The sequence below is a fragment of the Neltuma alba genome, unplaced genomic scaffold (genome assembly GCF_004799145.2).
Source record: "Neltuma alba isolate B1F8T4 unplaced genomic scaffold, ASM479914v2 tig00013047_pilon, whole genome shotgun sequence".
NCBI classification, from domain to species: domain Eukaryota; kingdom Viridiplantae; phylum Streptophyta; class Magnoliopsida; order Fabales; family Fabaceae; genus Neltuma; species Neltuma alba.
This window is the reverse complement of record NW_021637390.1, coordinates 35,905-55,453: the sequence shown is the minus strand read 5'-3', so window position 1 is coordinate 55,453 and position 19,549 is coordinate 35,905. Positions and strand designations below refer to the sequence as shown.

The window sequence follows — 19,549 nt, the reverse complement described above, 5'->3', positions numbered from 1 at the left end:
TGGTCGTTTATCAGTTGATTGTTTGATATTTTGTGAAGCTGAAACGTTTAATTCTCCTTTCCCACAAATGTTTTGTTTTACCTGCTTGGCTGCACCTATTGATATAACCTATCTCTTTGGTTGACTCATTGAAATCTAGCCCCTCGTTTGTTTGTTGTCTTTCTCTTTGCTTCTGGAACAATCATAGGATACTGAGGAGCTCAAAGCTGTATTGGAAAAGGAAATTTTGAAATTTAAGGTGAAGTATTCCACATTAATCTTTGTTAATATTTAAAATTCAAGATCTTTCTAGAAAGATAAACATTTTTGTGATGTTTCAGTAGAATGGAATCTCTTCAAGATTAAGGCTGAATGATAAGATGTTTTAATTGATTCATAAAACAAGAATACCTTATCTGGTTACATTCAAGGGAAGACAGCTGTTGGTATTAGTTTTTATCTGCTCTAACGCTGATTGTAATAACCGAGAAATATTGACCCAGAAAAAATTTCAGGATAGCCATTAAAAACAATTATTACAGAATCTGCGCAAGTCTGCTTCTGAACTCTGGTATATCACGTGATAAGCCAACTCCTTTCAACAGCGATGCAATCTACTTTATTTGTTATAGCCAAACAAATTCATATATCAAGGTCAATCTATACATTCTGATGACTTTCCCCTGAATCCGTTGTACTTGTGACTAATATAGATCGTACTGATGTACGTGATTGATTATTCTATTATGCATGGTTCGATATATTACTTCCATAATGTTTCAAATCACTACTAAAACTCATTTGTTAGTTTGTTTCGCTGTAGAATACATGTTTTCTGTTACAAGGCCATGGTCAGAGATCTGCCTTTATTTTTCATTTCTCTTTGGATTTCAACATTCTGAGATATGGAATATGTTGTTGGCCCAACAGGAGCAATATATGTCAAAACAGGACACACATTATGCTGCCAATGACGATCATCAGGAAAGAATGGAACCCTTTCCTCCTTGCATAGAAATACCGTCTGATGGAACTGATGTCTGGGAAATTAATACCAACCTATTGAAATTTGAAAACAAAGTTGGCTCTGGATCATTCGGTGACTTGTGAGTTATCTCTTGTGAAATCCATTGGACCCCTAAGTAGCTTCTCGGCTGATCTTTCTTTTCCTTTTTCCTTGATTTTCCTTAGGTACAAAGGCACATATTGCAGTCAAATTGTGGCTATCAAAGTCCTCAAACCTGAGCGCACAAATACAGATATGTTGAGAGAGTTTGCACAAGAAGTTTATATCATGAGGTTTATTAACATACCTGAATGTGATTCATAGAAATATAGTTCCTCGTGACTGACTCCTTTTCTTCCTTTCCTTAATTAATTTCTTTGATAATGATTTCTATCCAGTAATTTAACTGATAATTAACTGATAATCTTGGAAGGAGAAAGATGGATTTGATTCTTGGATATCAATGATGTTGGTATAAATTTCAGGAGCATCTTACCCCATATGGAAGATTTACTCCTTTCTTCCAACTCCCTGACATCAAAATGAGGCTCCTAGGAAACGAATGCTTTTTTCACTCTCCTTTCTCTCACGTACACATTGTCTAAAATTGCCTTTAACTTTAATTAAGTTATATTATTTACTTTTATTCTAACTAAGGATCATTTGCTATTTTGTTGTTTTTGGATAATGCCTCTGAATTTAGGATAATTGTTCTATTTTAAGAGTATGTTAACTGGATAACTGTTTAGTTTGTTATCGAGGCCCCCCTCGTTTTGTATAAATTGGAGATGGTGGTACAAACATATTGTGGGAATCAATTGAATACTAATGTGTATTTAATTTTACCCTGCATCAGTTAATTAATTTAGATTAGGATAAATTAATTTAAACATTTTTTTTAGACAGGATGAGCACTTAGTTAAAATCTTAGGCATCTTTCTGCTGTCACGTATAAATATGTACCTTTCATCTAATATCAATAAGTTCAGATAAAATTTGAATCCTTAATATATTCATAGTATGAGAACCCCTCTAAAATTAAGGAAAAAAATTGGCCAAAAAATATGGCTTCCCACTTCGAGAAGGTAAAAGCTTCTCATAAAGTTTATGCACTTGTTAGCAAACCTGTGTCTTCTCGAATGTTCAGAAGCAGAGCTTCCTGAAGCCGCCCCCCCCCCCCAAAAAAAAAATCAAGAAGAAGAAGAAGCAGGGCTTCCTATTTTGCTGTCACGAACAATTAAAAGGAAATCGTGCACCCACTTCTGTCCAGGATACAATCTGGCTACACAAACCAGTAAAATTAAAGCTGCTGCACAGACTAGTGAAAATTAAATCTCTGCATAAACCGTCAAAACCATCTGTCCAAGTTGTCCTTTATGATAGGGAATTTAATGAGAATTCTTATAAGTGTCGATATGGCATCCTTACAAGTTTGGACTGAGAATTCTTCCTTTGTCTATGATAACTTGCTTTGCAGGAAGATTCGACACAGGAATGTTGTGCAATTCATTGGAGCATGTACTCGACCACCAACTCTGTGTATTGTTACTGGTAAATAACAGAGATCCGTGAGAACTTATGATGCCATGTTTCATATTGTTAGCTTTTATCAACAAAAATATTTGTAGGAATATCAAGTTCTATTGTTTATGCGTGAAGATATATTACTTCCAAAAATATGAATAAAATCTTTAGTTAAATGATCATGATATGTCATGTTATCTTATTTCTAAGATGATTTGGCTTCCACTTTCAGTCATCTCATGATTCCAGTTTGAATCTTTGCTTATGTGTATGCCTTCATCAGAGTTTATGTCTAGAGGAAGCCTATATGACTTTCTGCACAAACAAAGAGGTGTATTTAAGCTTCCATCTTTGCTAAAAGTGGCAATTGATGTTTCCAAGGGAATGAGTTATTTGCACCAAAATAATATCATACACAGGGATCTCAAGACTGCCAATCTGCTGATGGATGAAAATGAAGTAAGAGGACTCCTCGAATTTGCTCACATTGATTACCTGTTTCGTTTCATCATTTGGTCAGCCTATGTCTCGCCACTCTCTTTATAGCGTGGTTTGTGAGGACTTCCCTGGGAATGAAGATTGTATTGGTCTTTTGTTTCCGGTTTCAAGCAAATCTTTCATGTGCAATTAAATATCTAATGTCTTTTTTTTTACTGGTATAATTATAATGAATATATTATCCTTTTCTCGATCTTTGCATCGAAAATTGGTCGTAGAATTTCCCTAAATAAATGCAAAACTGAGTGGCAGTGTGGTTATACATTTGTTGAGTTCATAAAGCTGAGGTAAAACTGATTTTTTTTTTGGGGGGGGGGGGGACAGAATTAGGGTTACGTTACATTAATTTCAAGATAATTGAAATTTTGAAATAAAAATTGTTTTGTTAGGATTTCTCGATTATCTTTTCCTCTCCAACATGATTATTTCATCCGTACTTAAATATCATATTCTTCTTCAATAGGTGGTGAAGGTAGCGGATTTGGAGTTGCCAGAGTGAAGATAGAATCTGGAGTGATGACAGCTGAAACTGGAACTTACCGTTGGATGGCCCCAGAGGTATGGATTTTCTTCGAATCACGTTACTGCTTGATTTGTTTTTGGGTGACATTTATGGCAGAAGAATGTGGTATCCTTGTTTGTCTATAATACACGCTGTTCAACACGCGAGTCATTTGAGTTTCATAAATAATCGGAAATCTATTTGTAAGATACAAGATCACAAGATATATGATACATTCATTTGTTTTTATTTTAAATAATACGTAGAATATCCATCTCATGCTTAATTTTTTTGTGTGCGCACGTGCGTGTTAAGTTCTCAAGAAATCAGGATGGCTACTTATCAGTATGTAAAACGGGCAAAATAGAAAGGGCAGGAAAAATTAGATAACATATGCTCGTTAGCTCGTTGTGCGTGATTGCATGGCTGTCTAGTGGATTCTCCCAGAAATATCAATCATTATAAGTTTTAATCTATAATTATTTATACACCTTAAAGAGTGCAAATCATTTCTCGAATTTTCCCCTTGCATCGGCCCGACATCTAAGTCTTCTACAATCAGTTGTCCTGCCAGAAGGCAAGTCTTTCAGGGAGAGATTATGAAAAAGAAATGTAGAAAACAAAATGGCAAAAGCAGAGAACCCAGCAACCCAGGCTAGGCTCTCCAAGATGTTGCATTGCAGGTACCTCTTACCCGTCCTCTGGTCCCACATTAACCTATTCCCTCACGATATGATGTCTCCATTCTCTTTCTTCTCTATTGGCCGTATACAGTACAAGGGTGTTAGTTTCCTGCCCGTCATTAATGGGCCATCTCCACTTTTCTTGCCCCTTCTTGAGTAGGTCGGTAGCAAAGGCCCGTTTCCATTATTATCAGATTTTGCAACCCCGGTCGTCACACTTTACATAGCATTATATGACGAGTGGGCATATCGCATAGCGACATAAAATTCACCCTAGTTGGTGGTATTTTGTGGGTTTAATGCCACTTTCTAAACCTTATATGATTTTCAGAACTTTTAAATTGATCTGTCCTTTTTTCCTTTTCTTCAATTGTCTGATTTGATTATAAATTCCACTTTGTGATACTCCAAACCCCTTCGCATTGATTTGGTTTTTACTTGAAGGTCATTGAACACAAACCTTATGATCAGAAAGCAGATGTCTTCAGTTTTGGAATAACTCTTTGGGAGCTTCTAACCGGAGAAGTATGTCCTTTCCATTTTTCTCATCTCAAACAGCGGTCGTGGATTTTAGTTTTACTCTAATCATGTTGACTACTTTTTATGACCAGCTGCCTTACTCTTACCTGACTCCATTACAAGCAGCAGTAGGCGTGGTGCAAAAGGTTTTCATTCTGTTCTCCTAATAGATCATCTTACAGAATCAGTTTTCTTATCTATGCATGATGATTCTGCGTTTATCATTGCAATTAGGGTCTAAGACCGACAATCCCCAGGAGCATACACCCAAGACTTTCTGAACTTCTCCAACGTTGCTGGCAACAAGATCCAAAAGATAGACCAGAATTCTCCGAGATAATAGAGATTCTTCAGCTGATAGTTAAAGAGGTAAAACACTACTCACAACCGTAAAAATAGCTGAACGAAGTCTAAAATTTTATATGATATGTTTCTCACAGGTTACTGGTGAAAAAGCCGATCGCCATAAATCATCCCACGGCTTTCTCTCAGCACTTAAATGGGGCCATCACTGATTTGGATCTATCACGACTGTATATCCTTGTATTCTCTTATGCTCTGGTTTATCCCTCTAAGGTGCCTTCTTGTTTAATTTCTAGTTAATTCGGGCCCTGCCCTCTTTTGTATCCAAAAAATAATAATAATAATTTTAACACACTATACAAATGAAAAGTTAATCGAATTATCATTTCCTTGCATTAGGGAGGTGGATGATGATAGATTTGGAAATGCACATTAGAAACATTGTTGTTCGTTCCATTTTTTGAATGATAGTTGCAATTTCTATTCCGAAAAACAAAGGTTAACCGAGTTGTTTTTTTATTTTTCTGGTACAAATGAAAAGTTGTTTTAATTTCTTTTTCCAACAAAATATTGGATATTAGGTTAACAATCACGAAGTTTTGGACTTGCAGGAGATGCATCTAGGAGGCGGCAAAGTCTTACTTCTCCCGTTTTTCCTTTTTTTTTTTTTTTTTTTTGCCAGCTGCGGCAAAGGCTACCTAAACAAGCCGAAGCCTATTTCCGAGTGTCGAAAACTGGTCTAACTCTTACATCTAGGTGGCCCAAACTAATTGTTTTAGCCCAAAAGAAATGGGCGAAAAGAATATGTGAAGCCCAATACCTTGGTCCAACATGAACGTTTGGGGGCTAGATCGTCAGCGGATGGGTTTTCCTTTTTCTTGGGGGAAAAAAATAGATAGCTCGGAAAAAACACCACGAAGAGGTTTTTTTTTTGGGTTTTTTTCCCCGGGGGGGTGGAAGGGCGGAGTGACGAGAAAAGGAAGGATTTCGTTTAAAAACAAAAAACAAATGGAAGAAGCAACAAGTGTTGGTCCCAGTGAAAGGGACTTAAGCTCTTTAAACATATGTCTTGGATTTGATTCTTGGAGCGGTATATATGGAAAAAACACTGTTGGGAAGGATTCCCACTACGACGCCTGATAGTACTCCGAGAGATTAATCTTTTACCGTTCGATGAGAGAACACTCTGGGCAACCAAAAAAAAAAAAAATGGAAGACAAATATTTATCATGGTCACGTCTACATGCCTTAGCAACGCGCGCGCGCACACAGAGTCAAGCCCAGCTGAAATGGATTTGAGGGTTCTACGCATCTCTAATTCCTATTGTCTCAGGCCTGGGTTGGGCACGTCTGATTCATTCTTGCCCCCCCAATGTCTAAGACGAGGACGACCTCTACAACACATCAGAAGTACTATTTGGAACTGAAAATAATCAAGGCACTTTATTTATTATTATCAACAAAGATATACATTACCATAATGTTTTTCCTTCTTCGTTTACCATGATTTTTTTTCTTCTTCGTCGCGATTCCAGTATCAAAGTTGTTAATAACTTAAGGAAGTGTTTGAATCACAAATTCATGGAACTCCCAGCAAGAAACCTAATTCTATACAGTTTAAAAGTTGTAAGTCCCGCCTTGGCACTTCACTGTTCTGTTGGAAGTCCATTTTGAGTCCAAGCAGCGAATCCACCAGCTATGTCTGTAATTCCAGAAAATCCCTGCACAAAGGGAAAAAAATTCCAATCACCGAAAGTTACTCTGTAATTTTTAATCATCAGGATTGTAACTTGTAATTGGAATTGGTAATAAGTATGTATTAAATTCTGAACGATGCCCCTGTGCGGAAAACAAAATTTGATTCTGACATTCCACCAAATTCAACTACAACCAAACAATGAGGCTTGCCCAAATTGCAGGTTATGGTGTTGAAGAAGGAACTTACAGCAACTAACAAGTCAGTAGCAGCCATCATGGACCTTTTACCAAGTTGACAACCCTGTAAAAAAACAGTATCAACATCAGAAACAATCTTTTCAAAACACGAATATAGCATACAGAGTCCAAACGCAGCAAATGAAAATTTATAAACGCATCAAATGAAAATTTAAGAGATTGTACACTCACAACAATAATCTCATCATCTTTTCTAAAATGTGATGAGACTTCTGCAACAAAATTGGCATTCTTTGTCATACCTGCATAAATGCCATAAAATCCATATTAGGATAATTGAAGAATTAATATTCGGAGAAAACATTTTCCTGTGATGAGGAAACTCTGGTAAGGGACCATATTCTTCAATTAATATTCGGAGAAAACATTTTCCTGTGATGAGGAAACTCTGGTAAGGTACCATATTCATCCTAAGGCTTAGAATTAAGGCAGGACACATTGTCAGGACTTGTATTTTTGCATCATTTACTAAGCGAAATGAGCTTATTCTACCTCACATGGAACGCAGGCAAGAAAAAGTATCCCACATTCCCTTACAACCAGATCACATATTTCGAATATTATCTAAAGAAATATTCAAACTAGAGAATCAGTTGGCAACAACAGCCAGTAATCAATGACCAATAAGCACAGTGACAGAGGAATCTAATTCTAGATAACTTGCTCTTGGATATTATACTTATGCCGAAAGAAGAAAATAAACAAATAAACTAACTATAAATGGAGTGCGAGAACTTCGACATCGGGAATAATCTAAAACAGAGTGGCTACTGTCGCTACCGAACCTCCAAATTAATTTTTAGCATTTTTCACTTCAAAAAAGAGGTGTAGCACAGAATTTCTTCCGTGCCATGCATTCACTGTAATTGCTCTCTTAGAGAGAAATCAAGAGAACCTGATCCAACTCTGTACATGTATGGTACGTTAATTGCGCCTGGAGCGTGTCCTGCGTTGAATTCTTCGGGAGTTCTACAAGCAAGCAAGCAAGGAACGACGAGTGATTTCGAATTGAATCGGAACTCTCTGGAAACGTCAATTCCCCCAAAAAAAAAAATTACTGAACATGCGCTACGGATGAGTTTTATCTAACCTCACATCCAAATAGCGATGTCCAGCAAGAAGCAGCTCATGGGCTACACGCACTGGCACCGACGTCGGAACTCCGACGGTCTCCAAATTCCCGTTCAGAGCAGCTTTCGTGCTTGAGAATTCAAAGGAACACGAAAATAAAATTCAATCTAACAGAAAGAAAATGCAACAATTCAATTCGATTCCCGTTCAGTATACGCACCAGTAGTTTGGAAAGTTGGCTTTAACAACACTAACGCTCCGCGCCTGACGAGACTTCAACGGTTTCAGAAATGAAATTCTGCATGCAATTAATCACGAACATCAAGAAGAGAAAACAGAAACAGAAACACGTAACGTAGAATAATATCACAATTGAGTGAATTAAGTAACCTTGGAGCATGATCCAGCTTGGCGGAGCGGAGAGGAGGAGAGAGGAGGAAGCCGGAGATACGAATCGACGTCGTCATCATGGTTTTGTGATGGTGGTGTTTCAGAGAGCTTGAGAATGAAAGGGAAGTGGAAACGAATGGTTTTCAATTGCCAAGCGGAAAGTGAGAACGAGAACAGAGCACGGTAGCGGCCAAGAAGTGGGCTCGTCTTTTTTATACACTACTTACGAAGATGAGAGCGCGAAGGAGCGAGCGGCGTGCTTCGCTAATGGATTAATGCCACGTCATCAGCAGGTGTACTGATCACGTTCTTTATCTTTTAATCGGGCCTTTTAATTTGTTTGTTTTTGGGCCAATTAATACAATGTTTGAGATAGAAATGTTTGAAAATACTATAACAAAATAGAGTAGAAATTGAAATAATGTAAAAATTATAAATATTTTTTTGGCCAAAAGTAAAAAATTATAAATATGAAAATACATATTCTAGTCCTAAAATATTTTTAAAATATTACATAGTTTTTAAATTTAGAAGAAATAATTCCTTAGGCCAGATCAGAAGGTAGTGGTGATGCATTGGATATGACGTGAAGTTTTTGTATGGATAAGCCCAGTTTCAAATTCCAAGAAATAATAACAAATGTGGGTCCGCGGCCCCCGCACCTCAGAGGCTCAGACCAATTCAGTGGTGATCGCCTGCTACGAACCCTGGCGATTTGCCACTGACAGTCGTGGATAACTCTTCCTACTTCTTGTCCACGTGGCAAGATTTGTTCCGCCTGCTTGGCCACGCCTTGACATTTTCTTAAGGGTACTGGCATGGCTTTGGAGAGATAACCATCTAAACACTTTCATTAAAACCCCAATAATTGATTATTATATCAATATCACGGTTTAAAAGCTAAAGCCATGATTTTTCAAGAAGCCAATTTTTCTATTTTTTGAGAGAAAACCCATGATTCTATCAAAACATATGTACATATTAATTATTAATTCATTATGTAAATAATAAATTTGCCTTTCTTATGGATGCTTCTTATTTATATATTTTTTTAGTAATTTACACGTGAAAAAGTCCCATTAAATCATTCATCTTTCTGAGAGCAGAGAGGGAGAGAGATCAAATGCAATGAAACATGGAAGTATTAAACTTGTTTTTCATATTTCAAGCCCATTCTTTAATGCATCATGGGCAGAAGATTGGGCCATGAAATGGGCCTTTCTCCTGAAAGTGACATCAAATAATCCCTCTTTCTGAGATTGCATAGTTTTTGTGAGGAAGATGAACGAGGACATAAATATGACTATGAGAACGTAGGTGGAAAAATGTGGCTCGAGAAATGACGTACTCCTCCTGTCCTTAAATAGGACATAATTATTGAGTGATTTTAGTTTTAAATATAAGATCCATTTATCATATTTACTATTTTTTCTAAATTACCCTATAGATATTCCCTCAACCATAATCAAGTAAAAGAGGGAGAGGAGGTATTAAGAAAGATGATTATGGTGTTTTAGGAAAAATGTATCACATTTCTTATAATTAACTAACTTACCTGATTTCCTTAATATAATCAAATTAGTTAAATGAATATTATATTAAGGACTAGAGGAGTACCAATTTTTAAACAAACGTCAGATCAAACCATTCAAATCTATGTATCATTGGGAAAATTATATTACTATCTCAAACTCTTAATATAAAATTAGTTTGATTTTTAATTTAGTATAATATCTTAATTTAATTTATTTTTTTTAAGGGTTTTATAGTAGTTACACGTGATAAATATTTCATCAAATATTAAAACTAATATACTTAATTAGTAGAGGTATTTTAGATAATACAGTATCTAATTATTACAAATAAACAACTTAATAAATTTTTTAATCTACTTAAATTGTCAATTAATTTTTATATTAATAACAAGAAGTAATACCTCTCTGCTTTTGCAAACATTTTGTTCCGAATTCATCAGTCTTGACTGATGAAAAGCTTTTCATCCTTTTTAGATTCTTTTTTTTTTTTTGTTAGGCTTTACAAATCACCCAAAAGCATGAACATTATTTTTCCATTTGGTTTTAAAATTTAAAATCGTGGTCAGTGATATGAACAATACTTTTTCCATTTGGTTTTAAAATCGTGGTCAATGATGAGGACCGCGATGGCACAACAAACTCGCCATTGAATTCTGGCATGATTGAGATTATCTGACATTTCTTTCTTTATTTTTTTCTATTTTCCTCGTTTCAAAGGAACTTCACATTTTTTTCTCCTTTTTCTTTGCTCTGTGGAATAAAAGAATATGGATTGATTTTAGAAAATGTGAACTTCACCTATCAAGTGATCAAGCTCAAACATAACAACAAGGTTTCTTTTTTTTTTTTTAAGTATTAGGCTGCATAATAACCTTAACCAGTAATATTCTCATATAATCGTTAGACCTTTTTTATTGGTTATATTCTGAAACATGCTACTACCTCCGGTCTTTAATACTATTATAAGAACTTATTTAACTTTTAATTTGATTCTAAATATAAAACCTCAATCCACTTTATCTTTCATATTTATGTATTTTTTTCTAAGATAATCCTTCTAATAATAATAATTCTAACCAATACACTTGATTAGTAAGGATATTTTAGGAAAGTCAATACCTATTTATTGCAAATAACTAATTTAACTTATTTTCTTAATCTATTTAAATTAGTCAACTAGTTTTTTATATTTACAACTCGAGATAGTATTACACTTTGTATTACTTTATGAACCCAACTAATTAGACTAAACTAAGATCCTACTTAGAATGATTATAATCAATTTTTTATTTTGATTTACAAAATATAAAATAAATATATAACAAAAGTTTTATCTCAAGTTATATAAAAAATTCTTATAAGTGATTTCAATTTTAATAACAAATAGGGCCCAATTATTTTTATTTGTATTTAATTCAAATTACAACAGGACACGCATAGGAATATGCCCCTGTGACCCGATATCTCGGTCAAAACCCGGAACCGTGGTTCTGCGACCCCTGGGGCAACATGAATTTCTTGTTATATAAACTTTTTAATTATATAAAAATCGGTGGCCAATTTTTTTCCCATTAAAATCATTTAAATTTTTAATTTACTAGAAACATATAAATTTAACATGATTTTTGTGTGAGAAAATCATAAATTTTCGCTCAACTTTAATTTAATCCTTATTGCTATATCTTATCAATATCTCACTACATTTACGGGTTTACTCCACTTTATTTTTTATATATTTAATCATCCTGATGTTGATAAATCATACATATTTACAGTATTAAGATATTACCATTATATAATCATTATCATCAACAAACTTATCTAAATCTTATCGAATCTAACCATGGTGCCTAAATTAATATTTTTATAAATTACGACATTTAATAACTAGTTATATAATAAAATTGGCATATAAAATTGAAATTGAATGAAATTATCATGGACAAAATTATTATTTCCAATTTTGTTGAAATGTATATAATTATTATAATTTTAATAAAATTAAATTAAAGCATGATTATTTTTATTCTATTTAAGATGAAGATATCCGTTCTCATCGTCTTCAATTTTCCACTTTTACACGCAAATCCCATTCCATAACATCCCGCGACCCAATTTTATTCTGTTGCCGTCAATTCCCAGAACTGAAGAAGAACTCTGATGAACAAAAGAATGAGTGATAACATATCCGAGATCGAGAAACTAGAGTTACTTCACAAATCGCAGGTCTTCAAGATCAGAGGCAGAGACAAGCAAGGCCGCAAGATCCTTCGCATCATCGGCAAGTTTTTCCCTGGTAAATTCACTCACCCAGTCATCGTTCTTTGTATTCTTCACAATCATTCGATCATATCTTTCGTTTTTCTCTCCGTGGCAATTTTCTTGATCGATTTCCTTGCGTGCCAGCTCGGCTGGTGAGCGTTGACCTTCTAAGAAGGTACTTAGAGGAGAGGATTTTCCCGAAACTGGAGAAGAAGAAATTCTCGGTGTTATATGTTCATACCGGCGTTCAGCGGAGCGAGAATTTTCCAGGAATATCGGCCTTGAGATCAATCTACGATGCGATTCCGTTGAATGCAAAGGAAAATTTGGAGGCCGTGTATTTTGTGCACCCAGGCCTCCAGGCGCGGCTTTTCCTCGCCACGTTTGGCCGTTTTCTCTTCAATGCTGGGTAAGGCTTCAGGTTTTCAAACGCTTTTCAGTTTGGCGCAATTTAGTTTTGATACAATCAGATTTGCTAATATAAGCATTTATGGTTGGTTAGCGTTTAGTCGTCTAACAACAAATTGGATCTTCTGCTTTCTCTCCCTTTCTTGGAGGGGACAAATTAGCTAAATTCAGGATTTAAAAAATATTCTAATCCAAAGAATCCAACATGAAGGGAAAAAAAAGGAATTAGTAAAGCGGAAAGCAGAGAGAATAATTAAAAATGTTAGACATTCTGTCAAGAGGTTTTATTTGGGTGTGGTAGGTTGTACGGGAAGGTAAGGTACGTGAGCAGGCTGGCCTATCTGTGGGAAAATGTCAAGAGGAATGAGGTGGAAATACCAGAGTTTGTGTACGATCACGATGAAGACTTGGAATATAGGCCCCTGATGGATTATGGATTGGAGAGCGATCACGCCAGGGTGTGCCATCCATCGTCCATTGAATCCCCTATCTCCACCTACTCCATGAGGTGCATCTCATAGGATCATTCCCCCTTCCCACTCTTCGCTTGCAGAGCACAAAAACGAAGGAGGAGAAACTAAGAACAGCTCAGACAGATAGAACCTTTTTTTTTTTTTGGTTGGCGTTTGAACTAAAATTTCGTCATGTATATTGCATATGAAAGGCTTTTTTTTTTGTATCACTTAAAGTTTTATGTCCATTTTAAATTTTTAGCTGATTCCCCTGTACTCCTGTGAATAGATATTTTGGAATTAATATCATATATTAAGTTGTATTTTATTGTTCAGAGACCAATCTAATTTCAATAAAAGGCCATGACTCACATAGTTAATTTCTCATTGGACTTAATTTAAATGTGTTAAGTTTAATAATCGAGTGACAGCTTAATATATGATTAGAAAGTTTCAACATTCAACATTCTCCAATTTGGATAAAAGAATGTTACTCTGCTTTTGTAGAGCCACACGCGTTTGACAATAACACCTCAGGCACGCATCTTAAAAAGGTTCCCAAGATGATACGATAAATAACATCGTCACACGTACTGCGTCATTATCAATATAATTGGGGTTGCACGCTCCGCAAACCATTTAACTTATATTATCACGAATCATAAGTTTGGAAACAAGATAACAGATAGCTTACAACATATTTTTATAATACATTATTTTTTGCATGTAATTTGTTTAATTTCTCAACATTCTTTATACCCAAGAAATTACGAGCATGAATATCTCAAGTATTTTTATCTTAGTAATTTTGAAAAGTGTTTAACACAGATAGGATCACATTTCAATAAATGTTTGTTTATTTCAACATTTTAACGATGGTCCATTGAAAAAAAAAATACTTTCTCTGACCTCTTTTTTATAAGAACTTCGTATAAAGCTTAGCAATGAGTAGTCAATCGAAATGTATTAATCGGTTTTTTGTTTTTTTACGCACAACAGGCTCTCCCGCCCACTAAAGATGAACACATTTTCTAATTAAAATTCATGACTGCAGATAGAAAATAGAAATAATGCCAGGTTGGGCCCACTTGTCAGCTACTGGATCCAGGTAATTGTATCGTCCAGATGCTTGACGTTGAATGATCCCTCCTTCCTATTGCCTGCACTTTCATTTTTCTAACCATAGCCAAAGCACAAATGCTGCAACCTACCACCGCAGCACAGTCGGATTGGACATCCCCCAGTATGCAAAAACGTCGTGAATCAGCAGGTCCCCAGTGCTCATGAATTGGACAGACTCACCATAACGACCGTTTAATTGGTTCAATTCAATCATCATTTGTTTCATATACTAGCATATATAACTCGTTAGTTTTGGTCCACATTTTATATATATTTATGTATATTGGTGATATATAAGCTAAGGAACAGTGTTTTAAGAGACTAAACATGTGGAACAAGTAATAAAGAATCAAGTTATATGAAAAGGGACTATATTCTACCTGTATGAGTCAAATATTGTAATGTGCTTAGATTCTGATCCAGGAAGGGGGAGGCCAAAACGGTTTTGAACTACGAGGATCAAGTTTAGAGGTCATGTTGCCGCCATCACCCAGGTTGTACACTCGAACATCAAAAATATCAGTAAAGAAAATACACTTTCCTGCATACCCAGCAAAATCATTGGCAGAAACCGACAAGTTGCTGCTATTTCCCAATATAAACACTCTGTCTTCCAAATCCTTCACAGCCACCCATTTGCCCCACTCTTCATCCAACCTATAAACCTTAAAATCCACAACCGAAGCTTCGTCATCTGGCCTCGTGCGTTCACTGCCATAGTGCCTATCAACAATATAAAGATTCCCACAAGATTCAACCAAATGCTTCTTGTGTCCAAACCACACAAGGGAGGCGAATATTGAATCAGCTTCAACGAGGATGTGTCGATCCATGATACGGTACCCCCCCCCCCCCAATCTGTCACATAAAGCTGACCTTTGTACACAATAACATCACCATAGTAATAATTCTTACCATCCACGAGCGTCCATTTGTTGTCTCCATGTTTGAACAACGCCAACTTACCCTCCTGATAGATACAGCAGGCCACAGAATCCTTTACGTCAGACCAACACGAGGTCGGGAAGAACACGACTTTCTTTATAGGAAATCCGAACCGCTGGAGGCTATATGATTTGTATAACTCCACCGCCCGATAGTCCAGCAGGTTCAATGTTCTCCGAGGAGAGCGGCGTGGTTTCGGGATTTTTTGGTCGGAAAGTGGGTTTAGGAGACGAAGAGCATGAGGTTGTGAGGGATTTGATTTTCCTACTTTAATTAACCAGCCTTTGGGAGAAGAAGGTGAGGGTTGGTGGGGTGGTTCGATTCGATAAATAGTGGACTGAGAGAGAAAAACGAACTTGGAGGGATTGCTGGGATGGGGGATTCGGAGAGGGAATAAAGAAGGAGAGTTAGAGAGAGAGGGAGGTATTGAGGATCGCCATGACTTGCAGACGCTACGAAATCGGACAAGGTCGATGTGATTGTGGAGAGATTTGCAGATCTGGGGCCAGAGTTCCGACGGAAGATCGCACCAATTTGACTCCGATACGCTCTTGAGTTGACTCTCCATGGACATTTGTCGTTCCAACACAGAAGCTCACAAGGATTCCAGCTACTACCATGTTTCGGAAATTACACAGGTTTTTTTTTAAAAAAAAAACAGCCTTAAACGCTAAGTTAGTGGCATCAATAATTTTTTTCTCAATAAAAAGCAGCGAGTTTGATTCCATAATAAATAAAAAGTGGATGTTAAGTCAATGGCATAATAGCATAAAAACTCATCTCGTCTTTAATCTTGTATCGTCAGTGAGCGTGCCTTTAAATTTAAAAAGAAACGCATATATTTGATCAAAAGAGCAAGTTGACGATAAAAATCAACAACACTTCGACACCTGGGCAGCGGATGAATGTGCGAAGGGGGAGACAGCCAACACGTGCGCCTCCTCTCTCTCGATCCCCACTTTGTTGCCGGAATTAATGTTAGCCACCTCATGTAAATGTGTTTTATTGAATACAATGTTGCAGTTTGTTAAACTTTTAGACAGAGAATTGAAATTAAATTTTTTATTAAAAGAGGTGTTTATATTTAATTCGAAAAAAAAAATCTCTCTTTTTGTGCCCCCGTGTCTTAATTTTTCTCTTCCCCCCACATTTATCCTTCCACTCTTCGTTTCTTCTGCCCCATCCTTTCTTCTTTCCACTTCTTCTCTCACCCCCGTCCTCTCTCTTCTCTTGATCTTTTTTAATTTCTCCACTCCATTCTTCTTCACCTTTCTCTCTCTTCCTCCACTCTGTTTTATTTGCTGGCAAATTCACATTCTATGAATTCTCAGCGTTTTGATTTAATATTCATGTCAACAAGCATACCTTTAATTTTTTTTCCAGATTATTTCACCTCATATATATATAGACAATGCTGCAATTAAATGGACATGTCACATAATTATTTTATTTATGTATATATGTAAAAGCATCTTCAACATGAGATATTGTAAATAACAAAAAATGTCAGAATGAGATCACATCCATTCCATCTTATCTGAAAGCTCTTCAAATGAAAAAACAAAAGCTAAAAAACAAGGTTTTTTTATGCCAACGGCATTATAAGTTAACCTAATAGAAGTAGACTCCCCGTATCGCTCCATTTTCTTTTTTTGGTTATTTTAGTAAAGGTTTGCTCTAATATTCTTCAGAAATATTTAAACTTATGTTATCGATCATGAGTTCGGAAACGTGACAAGAGATGGCTCGTAAAATGTAATCAATAATACAATAATATTTTTTATTTGTACTTTTGTTTTTTTTTTTGGGTCAGAAATTTGTAGTTTGTTTAATTTCTCAACATTTTTCTACTCAGAATTGAACTTAAAATGAGCACGGACATCCCAAATATTTTAATCTTCATAACATTTAAAGTTGTTTGATAGAGACAGAGACACATTTTAATAAATATTCATTTCAATATTTTAATGATATGGTTGATAGGAAAAAAAATCCCTGACCCGTCCATCTTATAACAAACTTTTAAAAAGCTTACTACAGTTTGCTCTCTTCTTTTGTTAGCAAAAAAAGTTTGCTGTTTTGCCTTTGAATATTCCTATTTATTGGTACTGAAAAATACAAAAGACCTTGGAATTGCAAAATAGCTTGGGTTTGACAACTTCAGGGCATATTATGTCAAAGTGAAGTCAAGGGTTATCTGCGTTTTACAATTCGAAAGTCAATTTCAAAAAAATAGCTATACATTGAGTAGATGGAAAGAGATTATCAATAAGAAGTAAATCAAAACATATTCGGCAGTTTAACTGCCGACCGAAAAATAAAAATAATGTCACGCTGCGGCTTTTTTTTTTTTTTAGACAATTTGACTTTTTTGTTTTTTTGGTTAAGTATAAGAGACAATCCTATTTAAAAAATTAAGAGGATAATAAACAGAGCACCTTTCTCTCTCGATGGGGATTCATGAGAGGTGCCCCTTTTACAGGAGGGGGACTCACGCACCCACCCTTATTTTGGCAACATGGTCCTATTTGACAGTGGCTGAATCCAGCTACGTAGTTGTATCATCCAGAAGCTTGAAGTTGAATGACTTTAATTTCTCACAGCTTGCGCCTTCATTTTCTAAGCACAACTAACGCACGATACCATAGCACGGTCAGATTGGACTCCCCACAATATGCAGAAACGTCATGAATCATCAAGTCCATCTGCTCATGAATTGAACAGACTCATTATAAATAACAAACGTTTAGCTAGCCCAATCATCATTTGTCTCTTTCATGTATAACTCTATTTGGAATCATTAGTATCAAACAGAGAGAGAGATCATGACATTTGACAAATAAACTGCATCATCAATTACAGTTCCGCCGTGTTTTGGTCTCGATTGGTGATGTCTGTGCAAGCTAAGGCACAGTATTTAACAGAATAAGCATGTCAGACAAGTAATAAAGAATCAAGTTATAAGAAAAGGGAGTATATTCTACCTTGGACGAGTCGAATATTTTTAAGATTGGCTTTGTGCCTAGATTCTGAGCCAAGAAGGGGGAGGCCAAAACAGTTTTGAACTACATGGATCAAGTTCCAAGGTCATGGTGCTACCATCACCTAGGTTGTACACTCGAACATCAAAAATATCAATGAAGAAAATGCAGTTTCCTGCATACCCAGCAAAGTCATTAGCGGAAACAGACAAGTTACAGCTATTTCCCAATATAAACACTCTGTCTTCCAAATCCTTCACATCCACCCATGTCCCCCACTCTTCATCCAATCTATAAACCTTAAAGTTCACAACCGAAGCTTCATAATATGGTCTCCTGGGTTCACTATCATAGTACCTATCAACAACAAAAAGGTTCCCACATGACTCAACCAAATGCTTCTTGTGTCCAAAACCACACAAGGGAGGCGAATATTGGATCAACTTCAACGAGGATGTGTCGATCCATGATATGGTACCCCACCTATCTGTCACATAAAGCTGACCTTTATACACAATAACATCATCGTAGTAATAATTCAAATCATCAACGAGTCTCCATTGGTTGTCTCCTCGTTTGAACAACGCCAACTTACCCTCCTGATAGATACAGCAGGCCACAGAATCATTCACGTCAGACCAACACGAGGTCGGGAAGAACACGACTTTCTTTATAGGAAATCCGCACTCCTGGAGGCTATATGATTTGTATAACTCCACCGCCCGATAGTCCAGCAGATTCAATATTCTCCGGGAAGAGATGCGCGATTTCGAGATTTTTCGGTCGGAAAGTGGGTTTAGGAGACGAAGAGCATGAGATTGTGAGGGATTTGATTGTCCTTCTAGTTTGATTAACCAGCCTTTGTGAGAAGATGAGGGTTGGTGGGGTGATTCGATTCGATAAATAGTGGACTGAGAGAGAAAAACGAACTTGGAGGGATTGATGGGATGGGGGATCTGGAAAGGGAATAAAGAAGGAGAGTTAGGGAGAGAGGAAGGGATCGAGGATCGCCATGACTTGCAGACGCTGCGAAATCTAACAAGATCGACGTGATTGTGGAGAGATTTGGCGATCTTCGGCCAGAGTTCTGACGGAAGATCGCTCCAATCGGGTCTCAAATCCATTGCCTCGGACATGCTCCTGACTTGACTCTCCATGGACATTAATTTGAAGGTACACTGTGTTTCAGAAATTACACAGGAAACCCAACATTGACTCCTGAAGTCAAGCAATCGAGCTTTTTTTTTTTTTTTTAAACAGTCTTAGTCGCTAAGTTAGAAATGAAGATTTGACCAAAAGAGAGAGTTGGAATGACTGTTGGCAAATGCCGTAAAAAATATCAACAGTCCGACGTTCTTTGGCCCCACATGAACGTGTCATGCTCACTGCTTTATCAATATCAATGTCCTCAAA

General features: G+C 36.3%; 4 protein-coding genes and 1 pseudogene across 5 annotated transcripts; 2 read left to right on the top strand and 3 right to left on the bottom strand.

The window, feature by feature from the left end:
- The first annotated feature begins 23 nt into the window (after nucleotides 1–23).
- LOC114733950 (serine/threonine-protein kinase STY17-like) lies at nucleotides 24–5,511 on the top strand. The gene is given in 11 exon segments (XM_028921430.1): nucleotides 24–238; nucleotides 910–1,085; nucleotides 1,171–1,278; nucleotides 2,463–2,536; nucleotides 2,793–2,968; nucleotides 3,471–3,488; nucleotides 3,491–3,565; nucleotides 4,637–4,717; nucleotides 4,804–4,857; nucleotides 4,946–5,080; nucleotides 5,152–5,511. Coding segments are annotated over 10 exon segments (963 nt in total). The 5' UTR covers nucleotides 24–238; nucleotides 910–918; the 3' UTR covers nucleotides 5,227–5,511.
- Nucleotides 5,512–6,430: 919 nt separating this feature from the next.
- Nucleotides 6,431–8,622, bottom strand: LOC114733955 (thiosulfate sulfurtransferase 16, chloroplastic-like). The gene is made up of 7 exons (XM_028921436.1): nucleotides 8,432–8,622; nucleotides 8,262–8,339; nucleotides 8,061–8,171; nucleotides 7,866–7,939; nucleotides 7,142–7,212; nucleotides 6,960–7,013; nucleotides 6,431–6,735 (listed from the first exon to the last, which is right to left on the bottom strand). The coding sequence occupies exons 1-7, from the start codon at nucleotides 8,509–8,511 to the stop codon at nucleotides 6,661–6,663; spliced, it is 543 nt and encodes a 180-aa protein (XP_028777269.1). The 5' UTR covers nucleotides 8,512–8,622; the 3' UTR covers nucleotides 6,431–6,660.
- A 3,418-nt stretch (nucleotides 8,623–12,040) lies between these two features.
- On the top strand, nucleotides 12,041–13,471 carry LOC114733957 (ganglioside-induced differentiation-associated protein 2-like). Its single transcript, XM_028921438.1, has 3 exons — nucleotides 12,041–12,262; nucleotides 12,373–12,637; nucleotides 12,938–13,471. The coding sequence occupies exons 1-3, from the start codon at nucleotides 12,127–12,129 to the stop codon at nucleotides 13,155–13,157; spliced, it is 621 nt and encodes a 206-aa protein (XP_028777271.1). The 5' UTR covers nucleotides 12,041–12,126; the 3' UTR covers nucleotides 13,158–13,471.
- Nucleotides 13,472–14,169: 698 nt separating this feature from the next.
- LOC114733961 (F-box protein SKIP23-like) lies at nucleotides 14,170–15,945 on the bottom strand (annotated as a pseudogene).
- A 1,458-nt stretch (nucleotides 15,946–17,403) lies between these two features.
- LOC114733952 (F-box protein SKIP23-like) lies at nucleotides 17,404–19,343 on the bottom strand. Of its 2 annotated transcripts, none has more exons than XM_028921434.1 (2): nucleotides 18,140–19,343; nucleotides 17,404–17,784 (listed from the first exon to the last, which is right to left on the bottom strand). In XM_028921434.1, exon 1 carries the CDS (start codon nucleotides 19,297–19,299, stop codon nucleotides 18,178–18,180), a length of 1,122 nt encoding a protein of 373 aa, XP_028777267.1. In that variant the 5' UTR covers nucleotides 19,300–19,343; the 3' UTR covers nucleotides 17,404–17,784; nucleotides 18,140–18,177. The 2 variants fall into 2 exon arrangements, with proteins under 2 accessions (XP_028777267.1, XP_028777266.1); XM_028921433.1 differs by having other exon boundaries at nucleotides 17,404–17,860; nucleotides 18,140–19,342.
- Between the last annotated feature and the right edge of the window lie 206 nt (nucleotides 19,344–19,549).